Below are 26,901 nucleotides of genomic sequence, written 5' to 3' on the forward strand. Positions count from 1 at the left end.
AATAGTAGAAGTAAGTAGCAATAGTGGTGATGGTGGTATTGGTGGTGGTGGTAGAAATAGTAGTAGTAAGTAGTAGTAGTAGTGGTAGTGGTGGTATAGTAGCAGCAGTAGTAGTAGTACCTCCTAACACTATCACGGTAGGAAGGATACAGTGATAAGTACATTTCCTTTTAAATACTTCAACCTTTCTCTGCAGCAGCGACCTTTACCACCATCCACACTCAAGGCGCGTGCTAAGGGGGGATTTATTTCGTAACATCTCCTCAGTAGCGATTTATTTTGCCTAATTCACTTCCATATCCCCTTCACAGCGTCTCTTCGTTGATTATATTCTCCGTCACAAGTGGATATATTTCCTAGATCCATATATTTATTTCCTAGATTTCACAGTAATATCCTCTTTCACGTAACACCTCTTCTTTGGCGATTTATTTTGCGGATTACACCTTGATTTTTTTTCTGCTGCACACACACACACACACACACACACACACACACACACACACACACACACACACACACAGTACTAGAGATTTAGGCTGTGTAATATTCAGTGAGCCGTAGGAGCCTGAGAGAGCTAGTGATCGTGGTGCAGGTGACTGGCACTAATGAAAGCCTTCCTTCCTTCAGGCAACACCCTTGACCTCCAACCAGATGCCGGGTCAGACTCCAGGTGCCATAGTCCAAACGGGTATGACGCAGTGGACGAAGCAGAAGACGGGGAAGAAGTGGCGTTGGTGGTGGCCATGCACGAGTATGTGGCACGCTCCATCAACGAGCTGAGTTTCAGCAAGGGCGACCTCTTGGAAGTCCTCGATAAAACGTAACAACACTTTTGGGGTTTGATTTTGATCGGTAACTCGTGTGTCTGGTTTATATTGTATACGTCGGCAATATGACACCAGGATTGAAAGTAGAGACAGTAAGTCCGTGATAAGAGTTAACAGCACATTTTGGATTTGATTCTGATAGGTAACTCGTGTATCTGGTTTATATACATGTAGGCAAATTGACACCAGAACTGAAAGCAGAGACAATACGTTCTCGATAAAACGTAACAACACTTTCTGGTATTTGGCTTTGATAGGTAACTCTTGTGTCTGGTTTATATATATATATATATATATATATATATATATATATAATACTATGGAGCTTTATATATATATAATACTATGGAGCCTTTGTGGTACAGTTGTAGAGTGTGCGTTTCGTACACGGGTGAACCAGGGTTCGCGCCCCGCCGGGGTAATAAACTTTGGGAGTGTTCACCCGACCTCGTACTGCATTGGTGGACACAAGGGGTGCTGTGGTTGAACCAGTGTCGCTTACTATAAAGTATGCTTGCACCCAGTCGGCTTGCGCGGGCCGATTACGCTTGGTTCACAGACTACACACACATCCAAAGCCACTCCAACACTCTAGTTACACTTACAAGCACATCTCACCCTACATACAATCTCTACCAGACAGCCTAAGCCACTTGGTAGAGATACATTGGCTGTATCATCCCGACTTCGATCGGGATAGGCCGGTCCTGCAGTGGATACTCAAATGGCTGATGATGATATATATATATATATATATATATATATATATATATATATGTGTGTGTGTGTGTTTGTGCAAATGAATACCAGAAAGTAAAGTAAGTGCTGGGGATGAAATAAACAAAAGGACTTACTGTTTCTATTTTCTTTTCTCCTGTTGTTAATTTGCATATAAATACTGTTGCCAACCTAGCATATGCGAGCAAAGTTTATTTCTGTACATTTTGTTTTTCTATCTATTCATCTCTTCTTCCTCTTCTTTTCCTTCTTCCTCTTTAAAACAGCAACTGGGCTGTTTAGTATCTTATTTCATTACGCATTTATTTGTATATTTATTCATATATTATTCATTACTTATGCCAGTAGCATACTCGTATGTGAAAGCAGAATGTGTTTCTTCCTCTTCACTTCTGTCTTTCATTTCTGCTTCATCATTTCTTTTTCCTTTTCCTTCTTTTGGTTCTTCCTTTCTTCCATTTTAATACGTAACTCGAGCCATCTTTTTTTTATTTCATTTTTAATTTTTTTATCAATGTGAGGTAGCGTATGTCAGAGCAGTGCGTGTTTCATTTTCTCCTGTTGTTACTTTTTCTCCTATTCTTCCCGTATCCTCTTCATCCGTTTCCTCTACCTCTTTTATTTCTCTTCTTCTCCTCTTCCTCTTCTTGTATTTCTTCCTCTCATCCTCTTGATTATGCACTACATCCCCAGCTCAGTCGGCAAACTCACTTTCCTTAAGGGTGACATCTTAGGGACTCTCAGTAGAACGTATTCTTTTTTTTTTTTTTTCGTGATGCTGATTCGTAGCTTTGACATTTTTTTTCCTAATATAAAAGTCGAGTCTTTGTGTCACGTTGTAAATCGTAACTACATGGGCTGAAGGGATTTATATACGGGATTAGAGTTGGATGATGATGATGATGATGATAACTGTGATGGTGATGATTATGATGTCAGTGATGATGGGAACGAGGTAATGGCAGTGATGATGGTGATGGTAGTAACTGTGATGGTGGATGGTGGCTGTGGTGATGGCGATAATTAGGGCAGTGATGATAACAGGAATGGGGATGAAGGTAATGATGATGGTAGTGGTGATGGTGACGACGATTGATGATGATGATGATGATGACGATAGATTGAGACGTGACTTTGCTCACCACAATCCACATTCCCCACACCTTCTTCTTACGCATTTTCCTTGTTCGAATTTTCCTACAATCGGTTTTCCTTCCTTTCCCAGATGCTTCCCATCTTTCATGTAATTTCTATCACATGACAAAAAATACGAAATTCTTTTAGCACCAAGTCAAAGCAACTAGAGAGAGAGAGAGAGAGTAATATTATGTCGCCACAGGAAGAGAGAGAGGGAGTCTGCGTGTCTATCTGTCTATCTCCTTATCTCTCTCTCCCTCGCCAGGATGTTACTCAATCATAAGGCTAAGTCACTATCTCATTTTCTTTACTTTCAGGAGTTCAGAATGGTGGCTGGCTCGCATTCCCAAGAGCCGAACGAAAGCTTATATTCCTGTTCCCTTCACGGCATCGTCCTCCTCACTCGAATCCCAAGAGTAAGTGAGCTAGTTCTGTTTTTTCTATTTGTTTTCATTCTTCTCGTACCTCACTCGTTTGTGCTCGCTCTCCCTCTCCTTCTCCCTCTGTGTACATATATAGATAGATAGAAAATATATCTATCTATGTATCGATGTAATTAAGTTCATCAGGAATTTTATCTCTCTATGCTTGTCTGTCGAAGTGTCTTTATACCAATAAGTTTCTGCCTCAGTAAGTATATATCTGAAAGTCAGTGTGTGTGTGTGTCTCGGTACGTTTCTCTCTCTCTCTCTCTCTCATTATCTATCTGCGTCCCCATTTCAATATCTCACTGTCTCTGCCTCGCTATATCTCTACGTCCTTATCAATATGTTACTGCCTCTGTCACTATCTCAGCGTCCTTATCAGTAGCTGACTGTCTCAATCTCAGTATCTCTCTGCCTCACTCTCTCTATAGTATGTCCCTGTCTCAGTATCTCGCTGTCAGTATCTCTCTACGTCCCTATCTCAATATTTCCCTCTCTCACTATCTTTCTGCGTCCTTATCAGTATCTCAATATCTCACTGTCCCTGTCTCAATACCCCACTATCTCTCAATCTCACTGTCTCTCCTCCACAGCTGGTACTTCGGGGATATACCACGCGTACAGGCCGAGCAGTTACTTCTAAACAGTGTAAACAGCGCTGGATCCTTCCTTATAAGAGTTAACCAGTCTGGAAATGGATTTGCTCTGAGTGTGGCGGTATGGTACTTACAGTGTTCCTACCTACGCGCATACTTACACTGCTACTTACCCACTGATTTGTCCGCCACCCTTGCTACTTACTGTGATTTTTACCCGTGTTGCTTCCTAGGCTCATACTTACAGTGACACTTACCCGCATTGCTTCTTACGCTCATACTTACGCTGTTACTGAAGGTGATGCATACCCGCCATTCTTAGGCTCATACTTACGGTGCTACTTACCCTATTGTTTCATACGCTTATACTTACGCTGGTACTAACGGGACTACTTACCCTCTTATCCATCACCTACAGTGCTAATTAAAGGTTACTCCCTTAGTGTAGCGATATGGTACTTACAGCATTGGTACTTACGTTCATACTTACGAAGGACACGCCGTTAGTGTTGCGATAGGCCACTTACAGCATTGTTCCATACTTTCATACTTACACTTACTAATACTCTTATCTACCAGTCACCTATAATGCTACTTACCTGGGCACTTACGGCTACTTACCTGACACTTACGGCTACTTACGCCTCTAGTGTTGCGTCACGGCACTTACGCTGTTACGCAGTGGAATAGAAAGGAGGAAAAAAAGAAAAAGAAAGAAAGAACGAAGACAAAAATTCACCTAATATTCACCTCCGCCTCTTTCTCTCACTTTCCCTTGCTAGCTTACATTCCTGAGAGAGAGAGAATCGTGGGACGGTATCCTCATTGGTTATGGAAGCTCCCTGACACCTGTTCCTTAGCGATTCATTTTACCTATTACATTTTGCCATCCTCTTCTGTTATTTACTTCTAATATCACCATACTCTTCTTTTTGCTTATTACACTCTGTTGTCCTCTTCTGTGTTATTTAATTCAAATATCGTCATACTCTTTATAAATAACGTGCAAAAGAATAATAACCAGCCGCATCCAAAAGCAAAATCGCCAAGGGAGAGGTGTTAGGGATCCCGCATAAGCAACGTGAATCCTGGCCTTGATATGTTTCTCTGCCCTAATTATACAGGTAACGGTACGGATTTAGTTGATGGGGCGTAGTAGGTGTTCACGGTCCCTAATTTCGGTAGACGAGTGATTATGTTTAAGTTAGTTAGTTATTATATACGCAACAGCTGTCTTAATGTTTTCATGAATCGTTTGAATTAAGAGATGTTACCTTATTACTCTGATTGAAACAAGTAAAATAATTGTGCCGTATTATTAGGTTGTGTAATAGATTAAATGGTAATTCCGCTCTGACCCCCCTCCCCCCTTCGCCTTTTCCAAATTAGTAGATCTGGCTGTGGTAACATTTCACCTCTGCTTCTCACTTTCCTGTGCTGGCAAATATTCCTAAGCTCAGAGACGATCTTGCTGTGTTTCTCTGCCTAATATATCACCTCTTCTGCTTCCCACTTTCCTGCACTGGCTGACATAGGTAAACTGGGAGAGGTTTGGTATATTTTTCAACCCATACATGATTCTCTTTAATATGATGGGTCAGGGAGGAAAGGGTGAAGCAAACATAGGGGACTGGAAACCCAGCGTTTGTCCTTAACTGTACCAAGAGAACCGTAAAAGGAAAATGACAGGCATGCTTCAAGCGAGATAGGGACGCGGTGGAATAGTAGGCCAACTTTTTCCCAAACTGAACTTAGAAGGCTGTGGGGAAGTGACACATACTCTTTCCTCCTGCTTTTGTCGTCCTAGTTTACTCATGGTTCACACCCCCTCTCACTTTTCCTCATTTATTTATTTATTTATTGTTTATTTGTTGTGGCAGGAAGGCTTTCGGAAACTTAGCCTATAGGAGATATCAACTCTAATCTTTCCAATCCGATTATTTATTTTCTATACTATTCCTGCAGGGGTTACATATAGCATTTATTAACCTCTCCACTACTAGAGATCTGTTCAGAGTTGCCTAAAATAGCCTGGTGCTTGAAAGAGTGAAGGGGGGAAAAAAAGCGTGATGTTGGCAGTGACGTCACTCCAACTGTAAAGTCACCCTCTCATTGTCATGTCTCAGAGGATAGCCGAGTGATACCAGGGGATTTCATTAAGCTTTGGAGGGAAATATAGTAGTTAAGGTGGTATTGAAGGGTATGTCTAACTTCTGCGGTTCGGAAAGTCCATCTTACTTTTGGTAAATATCTGAAAATGGCAAGAATAAATAAAAGAGAACATGGAACTATAAACACAAACTATGAATTTGCCAAAAAATTTCCAGGTCATTTACCAAATTTGCTAAAAATTATTCACGATCTCCTCGCAAGCTCCATAGGGAGGAATCGACTCATTTTGGAGTTATTTTATATAGGCCTAGATCTCGAGATGCTTGCTTCCATTTAATACTTTTTAGCTTGTTCTGTGAGAGAAAATGTAGCGATATTATGGAGATCTTTACAGAGTTTTGGGATTATTTTGAGAACCTGTACATCTGTGTTGCGTAATTATTTCTCGCCATCTATCTACATGTATAGCCAGACGCCATAATCCTGTCTTTGAGTTAGGTGTTTTGCGGGGAGGGGGACACTAATCCTCCGTCAACCCACTTGACACGTATGGGTTGGTTATATGGTTACCACGCAGCGTTGTAAATGGTTTCCTGGTTTGCAGGAATCCATTAGGATTGTCACGTGATGTAAAGCCACCTGAAAAGAGGAATAATAAAAAGTGACAGGAAACATGGAGTATATAGGAAGAGAGGAGGGGAGACAGAGAAAAAGAGTGATAAAGGTGAAGGAAGAAGTAGGCAGCACTACATTAAGTGAGTGGATGATGGTCGCCACCACCTACCACCATATACTTATTTGTGGACCAAAATTTCTGACCATTCTGAAAAAGCACAAATTCAAAGACAAAAATCAGTTGACCATAAAGTATATAATTCTGTAACCAACACATCAGAAAGGCCAATGTGTCCATTTTGGCCTTATTTGTATATTCCTTCCCCATTTGCAGCTTATTGCCCCTTTTGCAGCCTATTGCCCCTTTTGCAGCTTATTGCCCCTTTTGCAGCTTATTGCCCTTTTTGCAGCCTATTGCCCCTTTTGCAGCTTATTGCCCCTTTTGCAGCTTATTGTCCTTTTTGCAGCTTATTGTCCTTTTTGCAGCTTATTGCCCCTTTTCCAACTTATTGCCCCATTTGCAGCTTATTGCCCCTTTTGCAGCTTATTGTCCCTTTTGCTGCTTATTCCCCCTTTTGCAGCTTATTGCCCGTAACTCGGTGGCAGAACAACTCAGTACAACAGCGCTGCATCCTCGCCATAGTGCTTCTTCGTGACTAACACTATATTCCAGTACAACAGCGCACCATCCTCGCCATTGTACGTCTTCGTGACTAGCACAGCTCAGCGACAGAAGACTACAGCGACACTACATCCTTTACAGCACTTCTTGACTATCACCATATTCTGCAGTTTTTCTTGGGCAACAGTGCATTGGTAGAAAAAACAGCTGTACATGTTTACATCCTCTTCATGGCGCTTTGTTATCAGCGCAATATTTTGAAGTTATCACCTTTTAATAGCTCACTGCTCATGATCGAGAGACGTCAGTTTTTGGTAAATTTAGGTGAGGATGAAAGTTCCAGATGACGATGACTGTTAAACTGATAGGTTTTTAATAATATTAGTTGTAGTGGTAATAATAGTAGTAGTAGTAGTAGTAATAATAATATAATAATAATAATAATAATAATAATAATAATAATAATGGAAGTAACCCCATCGTGTTTTGGGGTCTGACTTTGAACTCTACTCTGTGCACTTTAACTTGGTCATTGAGCTGCGGGAAACAGCTGGAAGAGGACGAAAATCTAAGCCAAGTTACGATGGTTGAACTGTAACACAAACCTCTTCCTTACCTCCCAAACAGAGCATTAACCCCTTCCTTGCCTACCCATGAAGTGAATGCAGGATAGGGTAACACTAACCCTTCCTTATTTCCCCGCCAGGCAGAGGATAGAGGATACATATTAACACTAATCCCATTCATCCTTACACTAATTCCTTCCTTATTTCCCCTTGAGGGTGAGGATGCCGGACGCAGACTAACACTAATCCTATTACCCATCAGGTTAACGACTTCCGAACTGACCGGATAAAGGTGAAGCATTACCGCATCGTAGTCACGGATGCTGGCCACTACTACTTCCCTGGTTGTGACAAAGTTTTCCACACCCTGAACGACCTGGTGGACCACTACCAACACACAAATGACGTGGAGATTAGCCAGTACATGAGCCACCCCTGCCGGAGACACCGGCCCAATATCACCGTCCTCCCGCCCCCTGAAGACAGATTCGAAGTTGATCCACAGGCCATTTGGATCGGCCAGCAGATCGGACATGGCTCTTACGGAGACGTTTATATGGGTGAGTTCTTGCTGTCAACAGATGATACATTTCAAACAGATAACATTCAGGTATAGTGGGAGGTCGGAAAAGACTCTCATAACCCACCTCACTTAAAGGGAGACAAAAGAAAGGAAGATCATGCCTGGCACATGGGGACGTTTAATTGGGTGAACTTTTGCCGCAACAGATTACTTTATTCAGACTGAGAGCATTGTAGTTTATTGAGAAGTTTGAAAAGCCTATGCCATCACACAAAATAGTAACATAGATTGGAGAAGACTTCTGTGGGGACATATGAATGAATTCAGTTTATCACATAACACTTTAGCATTCCGATACGAGTGAATTCAGCTTAGCACGTAACACCTTATATGAGTGGATTCAGCTTAGCATGTAACACCTTTGCTTTCTTATATGAGTTAATTAAGTTGCTATACAACACCTTAACGTTCTTATATTAGTGATTTCAAATTAGCCTAGAACACATTTGCATTTTTATTAGTGTATTCAGTGTGGCACATAACACCTAAGCATTCATATATGAGTGAATTCAGTGTAGCACATAACACCGTATCATTCTATAAGTGAATTCAAAATAGCCATAACACCAGCGTTTAACACGTAGTACCTTATCATTCTATATTAGTGACATCAGAATAGCACGTAACACCATAGCACTATCATGAGTTAAATCAGTGTTGCACATAACATCATAGCATTCTTATATAACATTTTGGTTTATTTTATCAACTCTTATATATATAACCTCTGACATACAACCACTTCGGTATAATTTCCCTTGAATAATGTCACTTTTGCATAACACTTTGGCAGAAAAATGACACATGTAATCTTAGAGAATACTTTTGCACACTTAAACAGCACTCATATCCTCCACAGACACTCTCTGCAACCACTTCAGCACCTTTAGGTAGCACTTATGTACAGTTCAGTAGCACTTTAGTACTATTAAAGACTGGGTAGCACTTTGGCACATAAAACCCCGGCACTCATGTTGTACTTTTGAACACAGCCGACACACACATACCCCCTCAGACACTCTCACTAGCCACTTTGGCATTTACATAACACCTTGCTTCTCTTGTTACACTTTTGCATACGTAACCAACACCCATACATTCAAAAGCACTCTCAGGAACCATTTGAGTTATCCAGCATATTTCACACTTATGCAGCGTTTTTGCACATGCAGTCATTTTGTGCACGTATGCAATATTTTTGTACTTATACTGCATTTTTGCACGTATACCGTACAGCTTTGTTGCACACCAACTGCATTTTGGCACACTTATACAGCACTTATGCACATGTACGTCAAGTGTGCATACTCGTACAGCACTTTTGCACACTTATGCAACGCATTTGCACTTATACTTTTTTTTATGCATCATTTTTGCACACTTACCTATCATTTTTGCACTCCTACAGCACATTGCACACATACAGCATTTTCACACGCTTAAACTTTGGACACTTAACCGACGCTTTCCTGCCCTCCTCAGGCACTCTCAACAACCTGCCAGTGGCCATTAAGATGCTGAGGGAGGGCTGCATGACGCATGACCAGTTTCTGCAGGAGGCGAGGATCATGAAGGACCTAAACCACGAGAATATCATCTCCCTGTATGCCGTCTGCACGCACCATAAGCCAGTGTTGATTGTGACCGAGTTCATGAGTTGCGGATCGTTGCTGGATATGCTTAGGAGTCCTGCTGGTGATGACTTGGCTCTCCCGCAGCACCTCTATATTGCAACACAGGTAATGATAATTGTGATGACTGGTCTGTTGAAAAAAAAAAATTGCAGTACCTCCATTTGACGACACTGGTAATGATAGTAATATGAATTTTACCAATGCTGTAATAATAAGAGGTAGAAAAAGACTAACAATAACTGTTTTTTTGTTTCATAAAAAAAGCCAATTCTTTCGCAGCACCTTTGTATCGCAAAACATATAATGATGATGATAATAATAATAATAATAATAATAACAAGAATTTTAAAATTGCTGAAGCATATTCAAAGAACTCCACATTCCGGATGAAAATGCAGCACTTTGGTTATCACTGTAGACCTAATATTAAGGGACTTCTGGTATAACTCCAAATTTTTTATGGATTTTGACCTGTGACCTTGAGATCAAGGTCAAAATCATTAATACTATGGAAAACATGTTCACTCATGACCCACTACATTTCCACCGGGTTTTGTCAAAATCGGCCAAATACTTCGCAGTTTAGCACTTCCAGGCATGAGACGGCCAATTAGATTTTCCTCAATATCTCAGAATGTATTCGTTGGATCTCAATATCAGTACTCAGGTCCACTACTCTGTGTTGACGACTGCCTACTGGAACATTTGCAAAGCAATTGATTCAGTAGTTTTTGCTGCACAGGAGAGCAAAAATTGAACAAATTAACAGAGGGAACAAATGCGGCGTTAGTGCTAGGGAAAAAATCTTTGTGTCAAAAGAAACCTGCAACCAAGACATATCAGTCCTGAAAATTTCCTCTCTCTCTCTCTCTCTCTCGAACGTTCTTGGAAAGCCAGCCCTCTAGATCCCCCCCCCCTCCCAAGAAAAAGATATCTACAATACCAATAAGAACTCCACATTCTGTGGAGTTCTTAATAATAGTGGCCGTTGTTGACGACCATCATCCACGCACTTGATGCAGTGCTGCCTACTTCTTCCTTCACCTCTGTCATGCTTTTCCTCTGTCTGCCCTCCTCACTTCCTGTTTCTCCCATCTCTTCTGTCACTTTTTATTACCCAAATAAAAATTTATTATAGTATTAATAGAAAATATCCATGGTACCATTTTTTTTCTCCTTAGGTGGCCAGTGGTATGGCATATTTGGAGGGCAAACACCTAATCCACCGGGACCTCGCCGCTAGAAATGTACTCTTGGGACCCTCTTTACAGTGCAAGGTTGCGGATTTCGGCCTGGCACGCATTTGCATGAACGAATATAACCCTACTTCAGGTACTTTTAGCATACAGTAGCCCCCTTTTGGTGAGGTGACATCCTATTTAAATTGTTCTTACTTACAGATGGTCACCTACAGTTCTATTCCCGTCGCCTGTCCTCCTTTATTTTTTTCCTTGAACTTTGAAAATTAGTCTAGTTAATCCGTAGCAAGCGACAGTGGTGACGGTGATCTGTGGCCCAAAAAGTTGTCAGTTTCACATGCTTGTCATTACCCACGTTTCTTTTCAAAATCCATGGAGAGGAAAGTTGGAAATGATGACAGGACGTTTCATGCCGACTGTACAGCTTAAGGAATGTTAGTCAAATTGCATGTTCTGATTGACCTATCCTTATAGTAGCAAGATTGATGATGATGATGATTATGGTTTTAATTATGAAAAAAATAAAGTATGATCACAAGTATGATTGAAATGATGATGATGATATATGATATTGATGATCATGATGTTGATGATACTGTTGATAACAGTGATGTTGATAATGATGGCTTTGATGATGAAGGCGATGATACTGAAGATGAAGATAGTGCTACTGATGATGATAGGAAAGGATTATATAAAAGTTGATACTGGCCTAGAATATGAAATAGACAATAACGATGATAATAATCCAATTTTAAGTGCCATAAGATAATAATCTGATAATGAAAGAGAACATTATACTGAAAACAGTATTGATAGATGATATAGACGATAAGGATGATACAGTAATAAATATACAGTAATTCTTAAGTGCCCTAAGATAACGATAGTGGTAATGATATATTGAAGATGATTTACGTCGAATATGAAATGATAACAATGATAATAAATGAAATTCTAAGTGGATAATGAATATAATTATGTGCTGAATCCTGTTGAAGGTAATGATGATGAGAAAGGACAATCATATTAAAGATGAAAGTGGCATAGAAGATGAAATAGATGATGACTATGACAGTTACAAAAATTCCAAGCGATGATATTGATGTAGAAGGTAAAATAGATGATAATGGTGATGATAAATGTAATTCAAATAATGATTCTGTGCTGACACAGAAGTTTAGATAAATATAATTCAAGTGATGGTACTGTATTGATACAGAAAGTAAAGTAGACGATAACCATCCATCCATCACGTAGTCCAGTGTTGCCCCATGAGGAGCGAAGGAGCCCGGGGCTAGGCAAGTTGGTCCAGACATTAAAGGTGAGAGTGACCAGCTTCATTCGTCCCTGAGTGGCATTACTTAAGCAATAAACCCCAACCACTCCTTGGATATAAACCTATACAGGCTCAGTCCAATTGGAGCGCCTTAATTACCCGCCAAACCACCAGGCGCCATGATTTGGTTATATGGTTGCCACCCAGCGTAGTAAATGGTTTCCTGGTGTACAGGAAACCATTTGGTTTGTCACTCAGTGCAGAGTCACCCGTAGACAGAAGAAAGAGTAAAGAATGAAAGAAAAACAGAAGAGGAATGAAGGAAAGAAGGGAGGAAGAGAGGAAAGGGAAGGCATCCGAGAGCAGCACTGTATCTAGTGAGTGGATGGTGAGTGTCCCCATCTACCACTTCAGTAAATAATAAATACAATTCTAAGTGCTGAATCCTGTTTCAGATGTAAGGTTCCCTGTAAAATGGACGGCCCCCGAAGCCCTTCTGAGAGGTCGCTTCTCCATCAAGAGTGACGTGTGGAGCTTTGGCATACTGGTGATAGAGATTGTGACTGGGGGTGCCGTGCCCTACCCTGGTGTGTATATTTCCCTCTAGATTGATAGATAGATAGATACGTGTGTGTGTCTGTATATATATTTACAGTACCGTTATACAGTATCTCATTTCTTGTGAGAAAGAGGGTTATGATGATGCTGATGATATTCTTTGATAAATTAGGCTATTAATTTGATTTGTGCAGCCATATTTGTGAGTATTACACAAACCAAGCATACAACACCGGACGTAACCATAAAAGCCACATACTCTGGTCCTAGCCCTGGCATCTTCCTGACAGTACCTTGTCACAGGAGAAAAGCAAAAGAAGTCATGTGGCTTTCATGATTAGATGAAGTCGTTTTAGGTTTGCTTGTGTAATATCCATTAATATGACTTTGAAGTTAAACATAAAATGGCTCCTCACTACAGGTAGATAGATATATATAGATAAATTAGTGTTCCCTTGTTTTGCACTTTGTCCATTTTCTTTCCTAATGTTTTTGGACTTTACTTCATCTCTTCATTCAGTGGGAAAAATTAAGTCAGGATGATAGTGGTGATGATGATGGTAATGATGATGATGGTGATGATTACACACCACAGGCATGAGCAACCAAGAACTGACGGAGAAGCTGCAGCAGAATTACCGGATGCCCCGGCCAAACAGCTGTGATGAGAGGCTGTTTGAGGAGGTAGAAAAATGCTGGGACAAGATACCGTCCAGGCGTCCCACCTTCAGCCACCTTCACCATTTTCTGAACGACTATGAAGTTTTAGTTAGCGGTGCCTATTATGGGGAACAAGGTGAATGGTTGGAGTAATTTCAAAAGCAAAAACAAAAATACAAAAAACAATGAGCCCTTGGTCATAGCGGAAGTTAATCCCAGGTGGTGGAAACTACTAAATCTCAACCCCCCCAGCCTCATAACCCCTTACCTGAAGCCCATCTCAGGTTTCTCGGTGGTATATGTTTCTTCCTTATTGTGCCCTTTTCATTATTTATGTTAATCTAACCATGTCTGTGTGTGTTGCTGATACCTTAACAGTATGTATGTATTTGGTGGGTCTAAGTTGTTGCAGAAGGGAAAATTTGGCCTTGCCCTTGGGATGCCCGACACTGGGTAGGATAAATCCCTGAGGTTCTTTGCTTTTGTTATCATGCAGTTTTATCACACACCATACTCAGGACCAGTTATGCGCGATAACCAAGGGGTCACCGTGTGTGTGTGTGTGGGTGTATATATATATATATATATATATATATATATATATATATATAATCATCAACATCATCATCATCCGGACCTCCTTTCCCACCCAAGGGCAGGGTGAGGAGTAACAATGTCCAGACAGGTGATTCCACACTGGGTGGCAACCCAAATGGTTTCATGTACGCCAGGAAACCATTTACTATGCTTGGTGGTAATCAAATTATGGCGCCTGGTGGTTTAAAGGGCAATTAAGGCGCTCCAATCAGACTGATCCGGTGCAGGTTTGTATTTGAGGGATGGTTGGGATTTATTACTCAAGTAATGCCACTCAGGAATGAGTGAGGTTGGTCACTTTCATCTTAAATGTCAGGACCAACTTGCCTAGTCCCGGGCTTCTGCGCTCCTCATGGGGCAACACAGGATTAGATGATGATAATGATGATGATATAATAATCCTTTGGATTTTAGTGGTGCCATATACTTAGAGAATATTATACTTTATTTTCTGTGAGTGGTGGCAATTTTTCTTCGCATTGTAGAGGCGGCTGCTACTCAGAATGTTCAATTTTTTCTAGTGTTCTTATTGTGCAGATATTTTTCCTTTACATTTAGAGAGGTGCCTTACACTCAGAATATTTATTTTATTATGTTTTTTACTGTAATTTGCAATTCAGATACATATGCTATACTTATTTACTCTGACTTGGTCCAGATTTTCATCCTTTTTAGCTAATTTCACGTAACTCAATGGCAGAAGGATAGTTCTGCAGCTCCAGATTCTTCTTGTGGCACTGCTTTGTGACTAGCAGCAGATTCTAGTGTTAGTCTTTTTTTACAGTTTAGTATTCAGGATGATGACATGGCAGTTTTAGGCAAAGTTAGAGTAAAAGGGGTATATCTTTGTGTTCTTTTTCTCATCATAATTTTTCTTTGAATTTTAGAGTTACAAGAGTTTCAAGTTATACCGCCTCAGCAAACTGGAGCACGTGGACATATCAATCAAGTCCTTCCCAGCCCTTTTTCTCATCCGCATAGATGGTGATCTACTTCTCCATTATGAACCACCACTTCATATTGATCTGCATCGAGTGATCCATCTCTTTATCCTGGTCTGCATAGTGCCATAATGAGATACTATTTGCTACAGGGGAACATAGGTTCACTGCGTGGGACAGTCCTTCAGAGACACATTCCTGCAGTTGGTGGGTGGCTTAGCCAGACAGACCGGGATTACTCAACAAAACCACTTCATACTGAATGACAGTGATCCACCTTTTCATACTGATCCACACACACACAGTAATCCACCTCATCATACAGATCCACATTGAGTGATCCACCTCTGCATACCTCTTTGCATAGTGATCCACCTTCTCATATTGATCTGCATAGTGATCCTCCTTTTCTTGTTGGTATGCAGTGATCTACCTTTTCATTCTGATCTGCTTAGGATCCAAATCATAATACCAATCTGCATGGTGATCCATCTCTTGATACTGACCAGCAAATATCCACCTTTTCTTACTGTCTGCAGAGTGGTCCCTCTTTTCACTCTGAACTGCTTAGTGATCTGCCAATCCATACTGATCAGCATAGTTGTCCACCTCATCATAATAGTCCATAACTCCACATAGAGTGAGTCACCTTTACATACATATCCATGTAATGTTCCACCTCTTCATACTAATTCACATAGCATGTATCCACCTTTTCGTAGTGATCCATCTCTCCACAGTAATTTAATAGCCAGTGATTCACCTCTCCATACTTACTTCAGTAACCTTTGATCCGCCTCTCCATAATAATCCTCATAGTCATTGATCCATCTCTCCATACTGTTCCGCATAGATGGTGATCCACCTCTCCATACCGACCCACAGTGAAAGTGATTCACCATCGTACTTCTACTAATCCGTGTACCCAGTGATCCACCTCTTTGTACAGATCTGAATGGTCAGTGACAAGCGGCAGGTGTCCTGCCAGGGACCTGTGACAGCTTTGCTGCCACCTGTGAATGTGAAACCATTGGTGGAGTACAAAAGTTGACAGAACACTGCCTCGAAGGATGTGGACAAAAACTTGGAGGTTGGCTGTTGGATCTGTACTGTCAGCCTTGGTTATTTAATAGCAGCTCTCCACGCCACACGAGATCTATTAGCCTCGCTATTCAATCCTTCATTCCATAGGTCACACTTTATTACCTTGTCCCAAGTTTTTTTTTTTTTTTTTTTTTTTTTTTTCAAGTCTGCCTCTCAGTGTGACCTCAGGGATAGGGGACTACATAGGGAAGCTGCCAGAGATTGGGCAGCCTGAAGAGCAGCCATTAGGTGACCAAGGCAGGCTCATGCAAGCATTTTGGAGCCTTCAAAAACGAAACGAAACGAAACTATCTCATAACTGTACCCACAACGTTCGTACCTTTCTCCCTCTGCAACCAGATGTCATCTTCCATCCACTTCACATGCCCAAACCATCTCAAGTTTCATTAATTGTTTGTCAGGGTTTGGAGTCTTGTTACATACAGAGACAGTTGGCAAGGTGATGAGGGGGTGGGTCAGAGGCTTAGGGGTTGAGACTGGGGCTAGCCTCCAACTCGTCAGCAATAGTGCTAGGAGATAGCCTGGAATCTCTCTGCTACTAGGAGCAACTTTTAAACACTGAATCATAAATTCTGAACACCGTGCAGCAAAGATTTCTGTAGCCGATTTGAAATGTCTTGGAGTTTTTCACCAGTATCAGTCCATGTGTGCAGTGACAAGAGCTATGTATGGGGGTGAACAGATCTTTGGGTTGACCGGGTAAGAGTGAAAAAGCATACGTGGAAGCTGCATAAGTGAAGGGTCAAGTTTATACAGTATATACGAACTCTGCGTCAGTAGTATAGTTAATCTACATCCTTAGTCTGATCCACATAGTCTTCCACCTTTATTCTGATCCACATAGTGATCTATCTTCATTCTGATCCACATTGACAGTGATCCACCTCACTAGCTAAAGCAATTGTTATAAATTCCATCAATACAGTAGCATGATTTTGTATTTTTACTGCCTGCTATCATTGTTATTCATCTTAGGAGAGACTTTTTGAATGGAGGATTTAGGTATAGCTTTCATTAACCCGTTCGCTACAAAGACGTGCCCCCTACAGCTGAACAGAAACGTCCGGTTGCAACAATAATGCAATACAAAAGATGTCATCCAGTTGAAGGGATTAAAACTGATTGTGCGAAAATGTGAACAAACTCCTTATTATTGAGTCATTTAATGGAATATCTGTAATTATTAGATTTGATCAGCCTTCATCCCACATTAGATTGTTGTCAGCATGGGTACAGAAAGGTCAGACATGTTTTATCATATTTTACATGCTCCAGAAGTTATAATCCAAGTTGGGGACTTCATAACCCTCTCACTGTTAGTTTTATCCCCAACAAAACGTTTGTAGTATGAACTAGACCACGAGAGGCATACAAAGTTTCTGTCCACTTCTGCACTAGCTGTTCTTGCAAAACTTATTTGGCTTTGTTTTCATATTTAGAAAGCGCAAGAGACATTGGAATATTTTACATTTGTCTTTTCCTGCCTGCGAAAACATATCAGTGGGCAATTACAATGGGCAATTAATCGTGAGTTGTGGGTAAATCTGGACCCATGTGAGACTTGCTTACATAGCAGTGAAACGTACTCTCTTTCTTTGTGACAAGCTCTAAGTTGGCTGTGTCATTTATCGTTAATATAGGCAATTGTTTATTGTTAAAATCCAGTCTTTAGTGAGTAAAGTCACCACTGACCTCTCTAAAGATGTTATGAAATATGCATAACTAAGAGCTTACTGAACTTCCGCCGTTGTGGAATCTGCAATAGTAAGAATTCTGAACTTCGTTAATTATGGAATCTACATAACTAAGAACTTACTGAATTTGTGGTTTGAAAGTTATTGTGTGAAATTTGAACCCTACCCTTATAGGCGATATTGAGGGAAGGGGGGACTGTACCTTTAGGTTGACTTGACCTCTTACTGTAGGAACATCTGTGTGCCCAGATGGGGGAACTCCTCGTGACTTTGCTGTAGACGGTGTTGCGGGTCTGATTCTTAGTGACCAGTTGTTTTGTAACACGTCTCCTTTAGTGACTTATTCTGCATCTTACATCTGAGTATCCTCTTGCATGTTACTGAGGCTAACCATGTTACAACTCAAATAAATAACATACAGTACAGTACTAGAGAAAGTTAAATGCAATATCCAAAACAAATGGTAAAGTAAAAGGTTCCACAAAGCCTTCTACGCCACCTAGAAAATGGTCCTAAGTGTGTTGATGTCATTCAGATGAACTCTTGTGCTTAGCCTGAAGTCGTGGATGGAACGGTCAAACAGTACATTTGTCACTACCATTAAACCTTTTCCTTCCTAGCGTCCATCATTCACACAATTTCTTCCTTCACACTTTTCATTTATTTTCTGTGTCAGCCCTTCACTCCTCCTGTTTCCCCCATCCTTCCTGTCACGTTTTATCAGGGATCTTTCCACTTCAGGTGGCTCTACACTTAGTGTCAAGCCTGACGGTTTCTCACAGCCCAGGAAACAATTGATAATGCTGGGTAATAACGATATAATCAAATATAATGGTGCTTTGGAATCTACTATGGTGCCCCTGGTAACTGGGTGGAGAGATGCAAATGTGACGTCCATCTGGGAACGGAACTTCCACACTATTCCCTACACTGTGCTGTGGTTAGGTACTGTGTACCGCCGGGGAACATTGGTTCACCGCACAGGATGATTCTGCAGGGGCAATTGCTTGCCTGTGGTTAATGGAACTGATCGACAAGACATACCGGGGTTACTCAGCATTAACAACAATGTCAATGATATGCTGTATATTTTCGTATTTTTGCAGCCACCAGGTTGGTTTTACTCAGTTTAAGAATACTTTTTCAACTGAAGAAGTTAGATTTAGCCTTCATTAACCTCAATAGAACTACATGTCCTCTGTTGGCTGACTGAAATAGTCTGGTATTAGTGTAATTAAAATGAAAAATATATTGGAATGGAGGGTTAAACCATTCAGCCAGAGGAGGCAGTTTGTATTAGATTCCTTTGAGCTAACGATTTTATACAGGTAATGATAAGATTTTTAACTGCATGGGAGGTATGAACTTCATTAATCACACCACCAAATTTTTCCCCTAAACCTAAAGGAAAGAAGAAAAATCATCTGGAGGTAGGAAGAATTTAAAAAAAAATAAAAATAAAAGTACGGTGTACCAAATAAGGAGGAATTTCTTGATGGAGCTTTAGTAATAATTATGTATTTGTTGTTCTCATTAGAATAAGATTTTTAATTCCAAATGTATTTGTTATTCCTGTGTAACCCAGTCATATTGTCAGTGCATATATTCCTTGAGGATGAAATAAAATTGCAGTTTATTATGATAATGATAATGCAAGGCGTATATGTGGGAGTGTACTCATGAGATGAAGTTAAAATTCCCAGGGCCTGATTGGTAAATGAAAGTGTGTGGCCTGTTTCTTTGGGCATGATACTGATTAAGTCTCCCACTATATTTTTTTTCTTCTAGGACCCTACCTCTCCTCACCTTTGGGTGGGAAAAAGGAGAATATGATTATGTTGATTATTGTCAATTACTGTATTATTATTAATGTATTGTTACTGTTATTTGGGTACTCTTCTCTTTACGGAACAGTTCTCTAATGCAGTGGTTCTCATCATGGACCGTATGTCCCCGCAGGGAGCCGTGCCATACTGTAGGGGGCCCATGGAAAAAAATGAAACATTAAGGGGTCAAAGTAAGTTTATGAGGGGACCAGCCAAACGTAACTGCCAGGCGTGTGATTTATATAGCCAGACGCCATAATCTCGTGAGGCGTGGCTGTTTGACTTGTGAGTTACCGGTAGTTGTTTTACGGGGAGGGGCACAAACCCTCAACCAACTCATTGTTGGTTATCTGGTTACTAAGCAGCTTTGGGGAGCAGGGTGGTTCAGTGATAGAGCTCTTGACTTGAGACTGCAAGGTCGAGAGTTCGCGCCCTGCCCAGGTAGCTGTCTTGCTGGGAGAGGTAGCACTCTCCCGTCACCCTAGAAGGCAATATGATCTATCAAGGTCTAGCTCAGGGGATTATTCCCTTTGCAACCCAGCGTTGTAAATGGTTTACTGGCTTACAGGAAACCATTAGGCTGTAAAGCCACATGAAAAGGAAAGAAGGGTAATGAAAAGTGACAGGAAAGATGGGAGATGTATGAAGGGAGGAGGGCAGACACTGAAGAAGAATGATAACAGTGAAGGAAGAAGTAGGCAGCACTACATCAAGTGAGTGGATGATGGGTCACCACCACAGTTTTTCATAAACCTCACATTTCATTGTATGCCAATTTCAGCTGCAGATATATTGAAAATTAACTTGCATTACATATCTTAGTGAAAAAAAAAAAGGCAGTTTGTATTAAATGAAATTTTACATTCATTAGAACAAACTGTAATGCTAGAAACGCATTGAGGTGGCAAAGCCTGGCGGCTGTGATATATTCAAGCTATTGTTACGTTAGTTGCAAAACTGCCTCCAACTTGGAACATCTGTTGTGCATTTTATTACTTTTTTCTCTTAGCAGCAGGGAAGTTGCCTGACAGGGGAATTTGGAAGGAATATGAGTGTAAAGTGGAGGGAATGTAAGAAAATGTTTTGGAGAGAGGTAAAGAGAGTAAGACAGGGTGATAAAGATGCTAGTCGGGGAGTGAAAGATAAATGTGGCAGATTGCTATTGGAGAAGGGAGAAAAGGTGAGCAGATGGAGAGAACACTTTCAAGAACTGTTAAATATGGAGAATGAAAGTGATGCGAGGAAAAGTGGCTGGGGAATTGCTGGGAGGAGGAAGGAGGTGAGAAGAGTGGAAGAAATCAGTAGGATGGAAGTATTGGAGCAATGAAGAAAGTCAAAGTGGGGAAATCCCCAGGAATCGATGGAGTGTGTGGTGAAATGCTGGAGCATGGTGGAGAGAGTAGTAGAATGGATGTGGAAGATTTGCAAATTAGCCTGGGAGGAAGGTAGAGTCCCGGAGACTTGGAAGTCATGTATAATTATATCCCTGTACAAAGGAAAAGGGGGAAAAAGAAGTGTGTTGTAGTCATAGGTGCCTTTGTGTTCTTAGTGTAATAGGAAAAGTGTAAGGTAGGATAGTTACTGACACTTAGGGAAATAACAGTAATTAGTTGATGAAGAACGGGAAGGTTTTAGGAAGGGAAATGGTTGCGTGGATCAGATATTCATTCTTAGGTCTTTAGTGGAAAAATTTCTTGAGAAGGGAAAGAAGTATGAGGCCTTCATGGATTTGGAGAAAACATATGACAGGGTGGATAGACAAGAAATGTGGAAAATATTAAGAACTTAAAAGAGTAAATGGGAAGTTGTTGAATGCCGTGAAAAGTATATATGAGGGGGCTAAGGCTGCAGTGCATGTGGATTGTTCTGTCTGAATGTTCTGTTGAAACAGGGATGTTTCTTGTCTCCATTTTTGTTCAGTCTGTATATGGATGAGGTCATAAAAGAGATACAAGGTAGGGCAGTGGATGTTGGAGCGGCTTTGAGAGGGAAATGTTTGGAAACTCCCTGTACTGTTGTTTGCAGATGATACTGTGTTAAGACGAAGGGGAACTGCAAGGCATGATGAATGAGTTTGGAAGTTGTGCAAGAAACGGAATCTAAAGGTGAATGTAGGGATGATGAGGAAATGGAAAGTGTAAGTGATTTAAGTACTTATGTAGTGTGATGAGTAAGGATGGAAGTTTGGAGGGTGAAGTGCTTGAAAGAGTACAAGGAAGAGAGGTTGCTGGTTCTTTGAAAGCAGTGATAGAAACGGAAGTGAACATAGATTTAAAAAAAAAAAAAAAAGTCGCTGCCTGACAGTATTGTGATACCAACTCTAACGTATGGAAGTGAAGCTTGGACCTTGTTGGAAAGACAAAAGTTAGGTGTGAGAGCAGTGGAAAGGAGTTATTAGAGAAGCCTGTGGAGTTACATGGAGAAACAGACTGACGAATGAGGAAGTGAAGTAGCTTTGTTGTGTGGATGTGGATGTGATAGAAAGCGTTAGAAATACACTGAGGTGGTTTGGCCATGTGGAGAGGATGGAGAGAGCGACTAATGAGGAGAGTGTATGTGAGTGAGGTGAAGGGGGAGGCCAGGGATGAAAAGGAGGGATGGAGTGGAGAGGTATATGAGAGAGAGGGGTGTGAGCTGGGAGCAGGGCAGTGAAATGGCGGGGGACCGGGCGTTGTGGAGGTGATTTGTTTGTGGCCACCCTTTACGAGATTAAGACGTCTGGCAATAGATAGAAAGATAACCATACTGTAAAACCATCCGACGATGTGGAGCTTGCAATGGTTTCCCTGTTAACTGGTGTAGACAATGTTGCGCCCATCCAGGAACCAAACCTCCACGTATTTCCCTTCCTCATGCTGTGGCGAGGCGCTGTCCATCCAGTAAGGGAACATTGTTCAGTGTTCACTGCTTCAGCTAACGCCAAAATGATTTTACTCAGCTTCCGTGACTACGAGTGCGTTATAGGGGCTTATGAGCATAAGCGTCCGCAGTTCCAAGTCTTGACTAAGCTGAATAAAATCAAATGGTGTTTAAGATTGAAAGGATTTATGAAGCAGTGAAATAAACGTTTTGAAAGTTGGCACGATTACACATTTGTAAAGTATGTGTGAAAGAGTAACTATAATTTTATAGTTGGTTTATGTTTATATTTTAATTTGATACAGTAAATTGTATTATCAGTTTTATATACCAAACCGATAAGTAGTAACTATACCCTCGAACGAAGTCAGCTGATCCAAAAATCGACCACAGATTTAGACACTGGCTTAAGCTTGAGTGTGCACTTTTAAAAATGGCAATAGAAGAAATAGGAAAGTCGTTTGTAGTAGCCATCTAACCCATATTAATATAAAATTTTTGTATACCCTTTTGCTCGAAACGATGATAGTAATGATAATTTGTTAATAACGAAGCCAGAGATAAAATTCGGACACAAGCACAACAGGCGCGGGTGACAACAACAAGGTCGAATGTAAACACGGGGGAGGTCGTGCTAAAAGTATTATCAGACAACCCCATTTTGTCTTACCTTATCAGTGTTATTCATTTATTCTGTGACTTAGTATAGAGTGCTGGAGTACTGGCATGGCCTTGATTTCTATTAATGGAGTAGATATAATGCTATGAACTTGCAAAGAATCAGTGGGTGAGTTAGCCACATTCAAATCCCATCGCCATTTACTGTAAGGCTGTAAATGCAGTATTGCCTTTGTCTCTGCCACTGGGCAATGTGATATATGCTACAGGAGGAAAATTATTTGGCCAAGTTAAGTGAAAGAGCTATAGCCCAGTCAGTTTTGATGTTGATACCACTATGTTTAAATGATGCTATTGTCTGGCCCAGTGACTGACCAGAAAAGTACCAAAATTCACCCCTCCCCATGATCAGTTGACTATTTTTGTGTATTTTCTAACAAAATGCTGCACTTAGTATTATTTATTTATTGTTTATTTATTTTAGGTTGGCATACCCAACATCCATTCACTTGATGTAGAGCTACCTTGAAGTGACTACACAGTGTTACAAGCCAGTTATTCCTTGTAGCTGAGGAAACCACTTAGTGTGTTTGGTGGTAACTAGATGAGCAACCGGTAGTCTAGTATATTAAGACACTCCACTGGGATGGGACCCTTAATCCCATCAGCCTGGTGATTTTTTTTTTTTTTTTTTTTTTTTTTGGGGGGGGGCCATTTAGCAATTTTTATATTCAGCTATGGAGAAATTTTCTTGGAACTTGAAAAGTTTGATGTAGCCTTCATTAATCCCTTCACTACTGTACTACAAGTCTACCCAGGCTGAATTAAACTGCCTAGTAAAGGAAAAGTGAAATGAAAAAATACATCATCAGCTTGAGGGGGTTAAGGGATTACATCTAACAGGTGATTTGAGTTTGTTGCATACCAGTAGCTACATAACATTTTACCTGGTCTATATCATTTAGAGATGAGCAGGTGATCATTTTCATCTTAAATGTCTGAACAAAATAGCTTAATCCTAGATCCTTGTGATCTTGTTAGGAAAATAAATGATCAGATGATAGATAAAACAGATCGACTGCTTTTGGCATACCTAGAAACCTTTCATCACTTTTCATGAGAATATGGCATACAGTGGTTGTTCCCTTACTGATGACTGATTTATTAATGTACAGTATACTGTATGTGGACAGAGATGAGGAAGCAATTACTTTTTTCCAGGGTCACAAAATTACTGACACCAAGAACCTGTTAGTGTATGTGGATTTACTGTACAGTTGTGTAGGCTGCTGCCTCTAAGATACAGTCAGATTAAAGGTCCTTGGCCTCTCTTTCCTCGGTTTCACAGATGTTTGAATGTGTTGTGGACTAAAGAGCCTATTATAATTCATTTATGGGTGGTAATATGTACCTTTGTTCAGTATGTCTCATTTGAGCATCTGTGAATCTTGCTTTGAAAAAGGGGCAAATGAAATTTAGTATTCTTTAGTTTTTCCTGTACTGTACGTAGATTGATATGCTACCGTATCTCCTGTCATTATCAGCTCATCGGCTCATAATCATCATCCATATTTGAGTACTAAATGCACCTTTGTTCACTACATCTCATTTGAGCATCTGTGAGTCCAACCAAGAAAAACAGGCAAAGAGAATTTAACATTTGACTGTATGTACAGTAGATTAATGTTATCTTCTGTCGTTATCAGCTTCTCAGCATATTACATAGACCTGTATGCATTCACATTCAGGCCCCACTATCCATATATTCAGTGGTACCGGTATGCAGTGGTTTGTGTTGAGATATAGAAATGTGTACTGGGTCAACACACTCATCCAGTTAAATTCTATATATGGTATGGTGGTACTTGGATGAATTTAGAATCATAGCTATTGTACAATATGTTGTAGTGCCAAGTGAATATTTAGAACCCTCCCCCCCCTTACTGGCCTCACTCTTACAGGAAATGCAGTTTTATTGGTAAAGAGTATGTCAGTATTTGAACATCAGAAAAGGAAGTAGTTAGCTAATTGATATCCTTAATTTATTTACTACTTAGCATGTGTGGACCAGCACTGTAGAAAGAAGGGTGCTGGTGTTGTTGATTATATCATTTTTACAGTAATTTGGCCTAAAGTTGCCATCTTTCCATCCTGAATGCTGCATTGTAACAATAAATTAACACTAGAATATGTTATGTTAGTCTTGAAGTGCAATGGAAAGGACATATGGTATTATTGTCTTTTTCTCACATTGCGTTACATGAAATAAACTGCAAAAGGATGAAAATCTAGGCCAAGTTAAGGTAAAAAGAGCATACAGTAGTTAATGCATTTCCTTGATTTTTATTTATGTATTTATTTTTTCCCAAAGTGTTTGTGTATGTCATTAGAACAGAAATAAGAGGACTGGTGTTGCAGATTAGTTAACAGATTTTTTTTTTTTTTCACAAGATGCTGTGTTTGTTTGTTGTCATCATAGAAAGGAGGGTGGTAGTGTCAAAGATTGAGTTACAGTCAAGTCACCTATGGCGCATGCTTCTGTGGCACGGTTTTCTATGACACAGCAAGGTGCCAGACCCAAAAAAAAGAACCACACACATAAACTAAACCTATGGCGCAGGCACAGCAAGGTTTGAACACACCTCTTGCCTCGGAACACCCCGACCCTACCCCTTCCATTTAAGCACTATCGTCGTCAGAGTCAGGTACGTGCAGTAGTCATCACTCACTTGTTATACGTTGAATCGGTATACGATAATTAGCTACAAAGATAACAATAATGTTACACCCCAAAATCCAGTTTACAATAAATATCCCGCTATAACGATATTGTCATCGGAAAATTTTGCTCGAAGTGCCAGGTGCACCCAAGGTGACCGTTGCTCGTCTCAGGCAAGATGGCAGCCCCGGCATGCAGAGGATTGTTTTGGTTCAGTTGCGCAGTCCTGCCATCCCTTCAAAACCCTGTCTTTTCCTCTCGTTCACATGTGCCCCCCTGCTATCATCACCTCTCAGCTAAGCATCGTACTACAGTATACATCATGTAGCACCAGGCCAACGTTATGCAAATGTGATTATTGTGTTGTTGCAACAATTTACTGTACGTGAGTAACACAGCCTGTATTGGTGTGATGGTGTTTGTTTTGGTCTTGGAGATGACTTGAACTGACACAGGAAGTGATTAAGGTGGGCTGTGATTTTTGTTTGACTGATTGCTTGATTGTGTGCATGTGGGGTGAAAAGGGGGACTTTGGGCGAATATCCAGAACCAAATTGCATTCTTCCCATAGGTTTAGTTATTTGTATGGAGCGGTTTTCTATGGCACGGGCTCGGTCCAGAACCAATTAGCCGCGCCTTAGGTGACTTGACTGTAATTAAATGTGATTAGGCCATGTGTTTACCTCATGATTTATCTCACCCTTTAAATGGCCTTCTCCTTCATATCTTTTGAGTTTAGCTTGAAAATCAAGCCTGCCACTTTTATCTAGAATTTAACATGCAGGAGTTGACAGAAAATGTTAAAACCTACTAGCTCACTTGCTTATGAACATAGTTAACATGAAAATTAAATCCGCCTCCCAAATTTTAAACAGGTGATTTCCATTTGCTAAAGATAAACTGCATTATCCATTTTATTTATAATTTTTGTTATCTTTCTGCAGCTTGAATCAACACCTGTCGTTAATGAGCCTAATGTGCGGTAAGGA

At 40.5% G+C, this 26,901-nt stretch overlaps 1 protein-coding gene across 1 annotated transcript; it reads left to right on the forward strand.

The window, feature by feature from the left end:
- Window positions 1-728: 728 nt before the first annotated feature.
- Window positions 729-26,898, forward strand: LOC145399461 (tyrosine-protein kinase Fgr-like). The gene is made up of 9 exons (XM_080272071.1): window positions 729-823; window positions 3,023-3,121; window positions 3,724-3,847; window positions 7,904-8,201; window positions 9,707-9,963; window positions 11,040-11,190; window positions 12,792-12,923; window positions 13,490-13,662; window positions 26,857-26,898. The coding sequence occupies exons 1-9, from the start codon at window positions 747-749 to the stop codon at window positions 26,896-26,898; spliced, it is 1,353 nt and encodes a 450-aa protein (XP_080128197.1). The 5' UTR covers window positions 729-746.
- Window positions 26,899-26,901: the final 3 nt, after the last annotated feature.

Source organism: Coenobita brevimanus, chromosome 49 (assembly GCF_032717465.1).
Source record: "Coenobita brevimanus isolate Jiangsu-jjx chromosome 49, ASM3271746v2, whole genome shotgun sequence".
Classification (NCBI taxonomy): Eukaryota; Metazoa; Arthropoda; class Malacostraca; order Decapoda; family Coenobitidae; genus Coenobita; species Coenobita brevimanus.

What these genes read in the sequence shown, in the direction of transcription:
- LOC145399461 (XM_080272071.1), top strand. Translation starts at nt 747, where the DNA reads ATGCACGAGTATGTGGCACGCTCCATCAACGAGCTGAGTTTCAGCAAG. An exon ending in GATTTGCTCTGAGTGTGGCG is followed by an intron (nt 3,848 to 7,903) that starts GTATGGTACTTA and finishes ATTACCCATCAG; the next exon opens with GTTAACGACTTCCGAACTGA. An exon ending in TTACGGAGACGTTTATATGG is followed by an intron (nt 8,202 to 9,706) that starts GTGAGTTCTTGC and finishes TGCCCTCCTCAG; the next exon opens with GCACTCTCAACAACCTGCCA.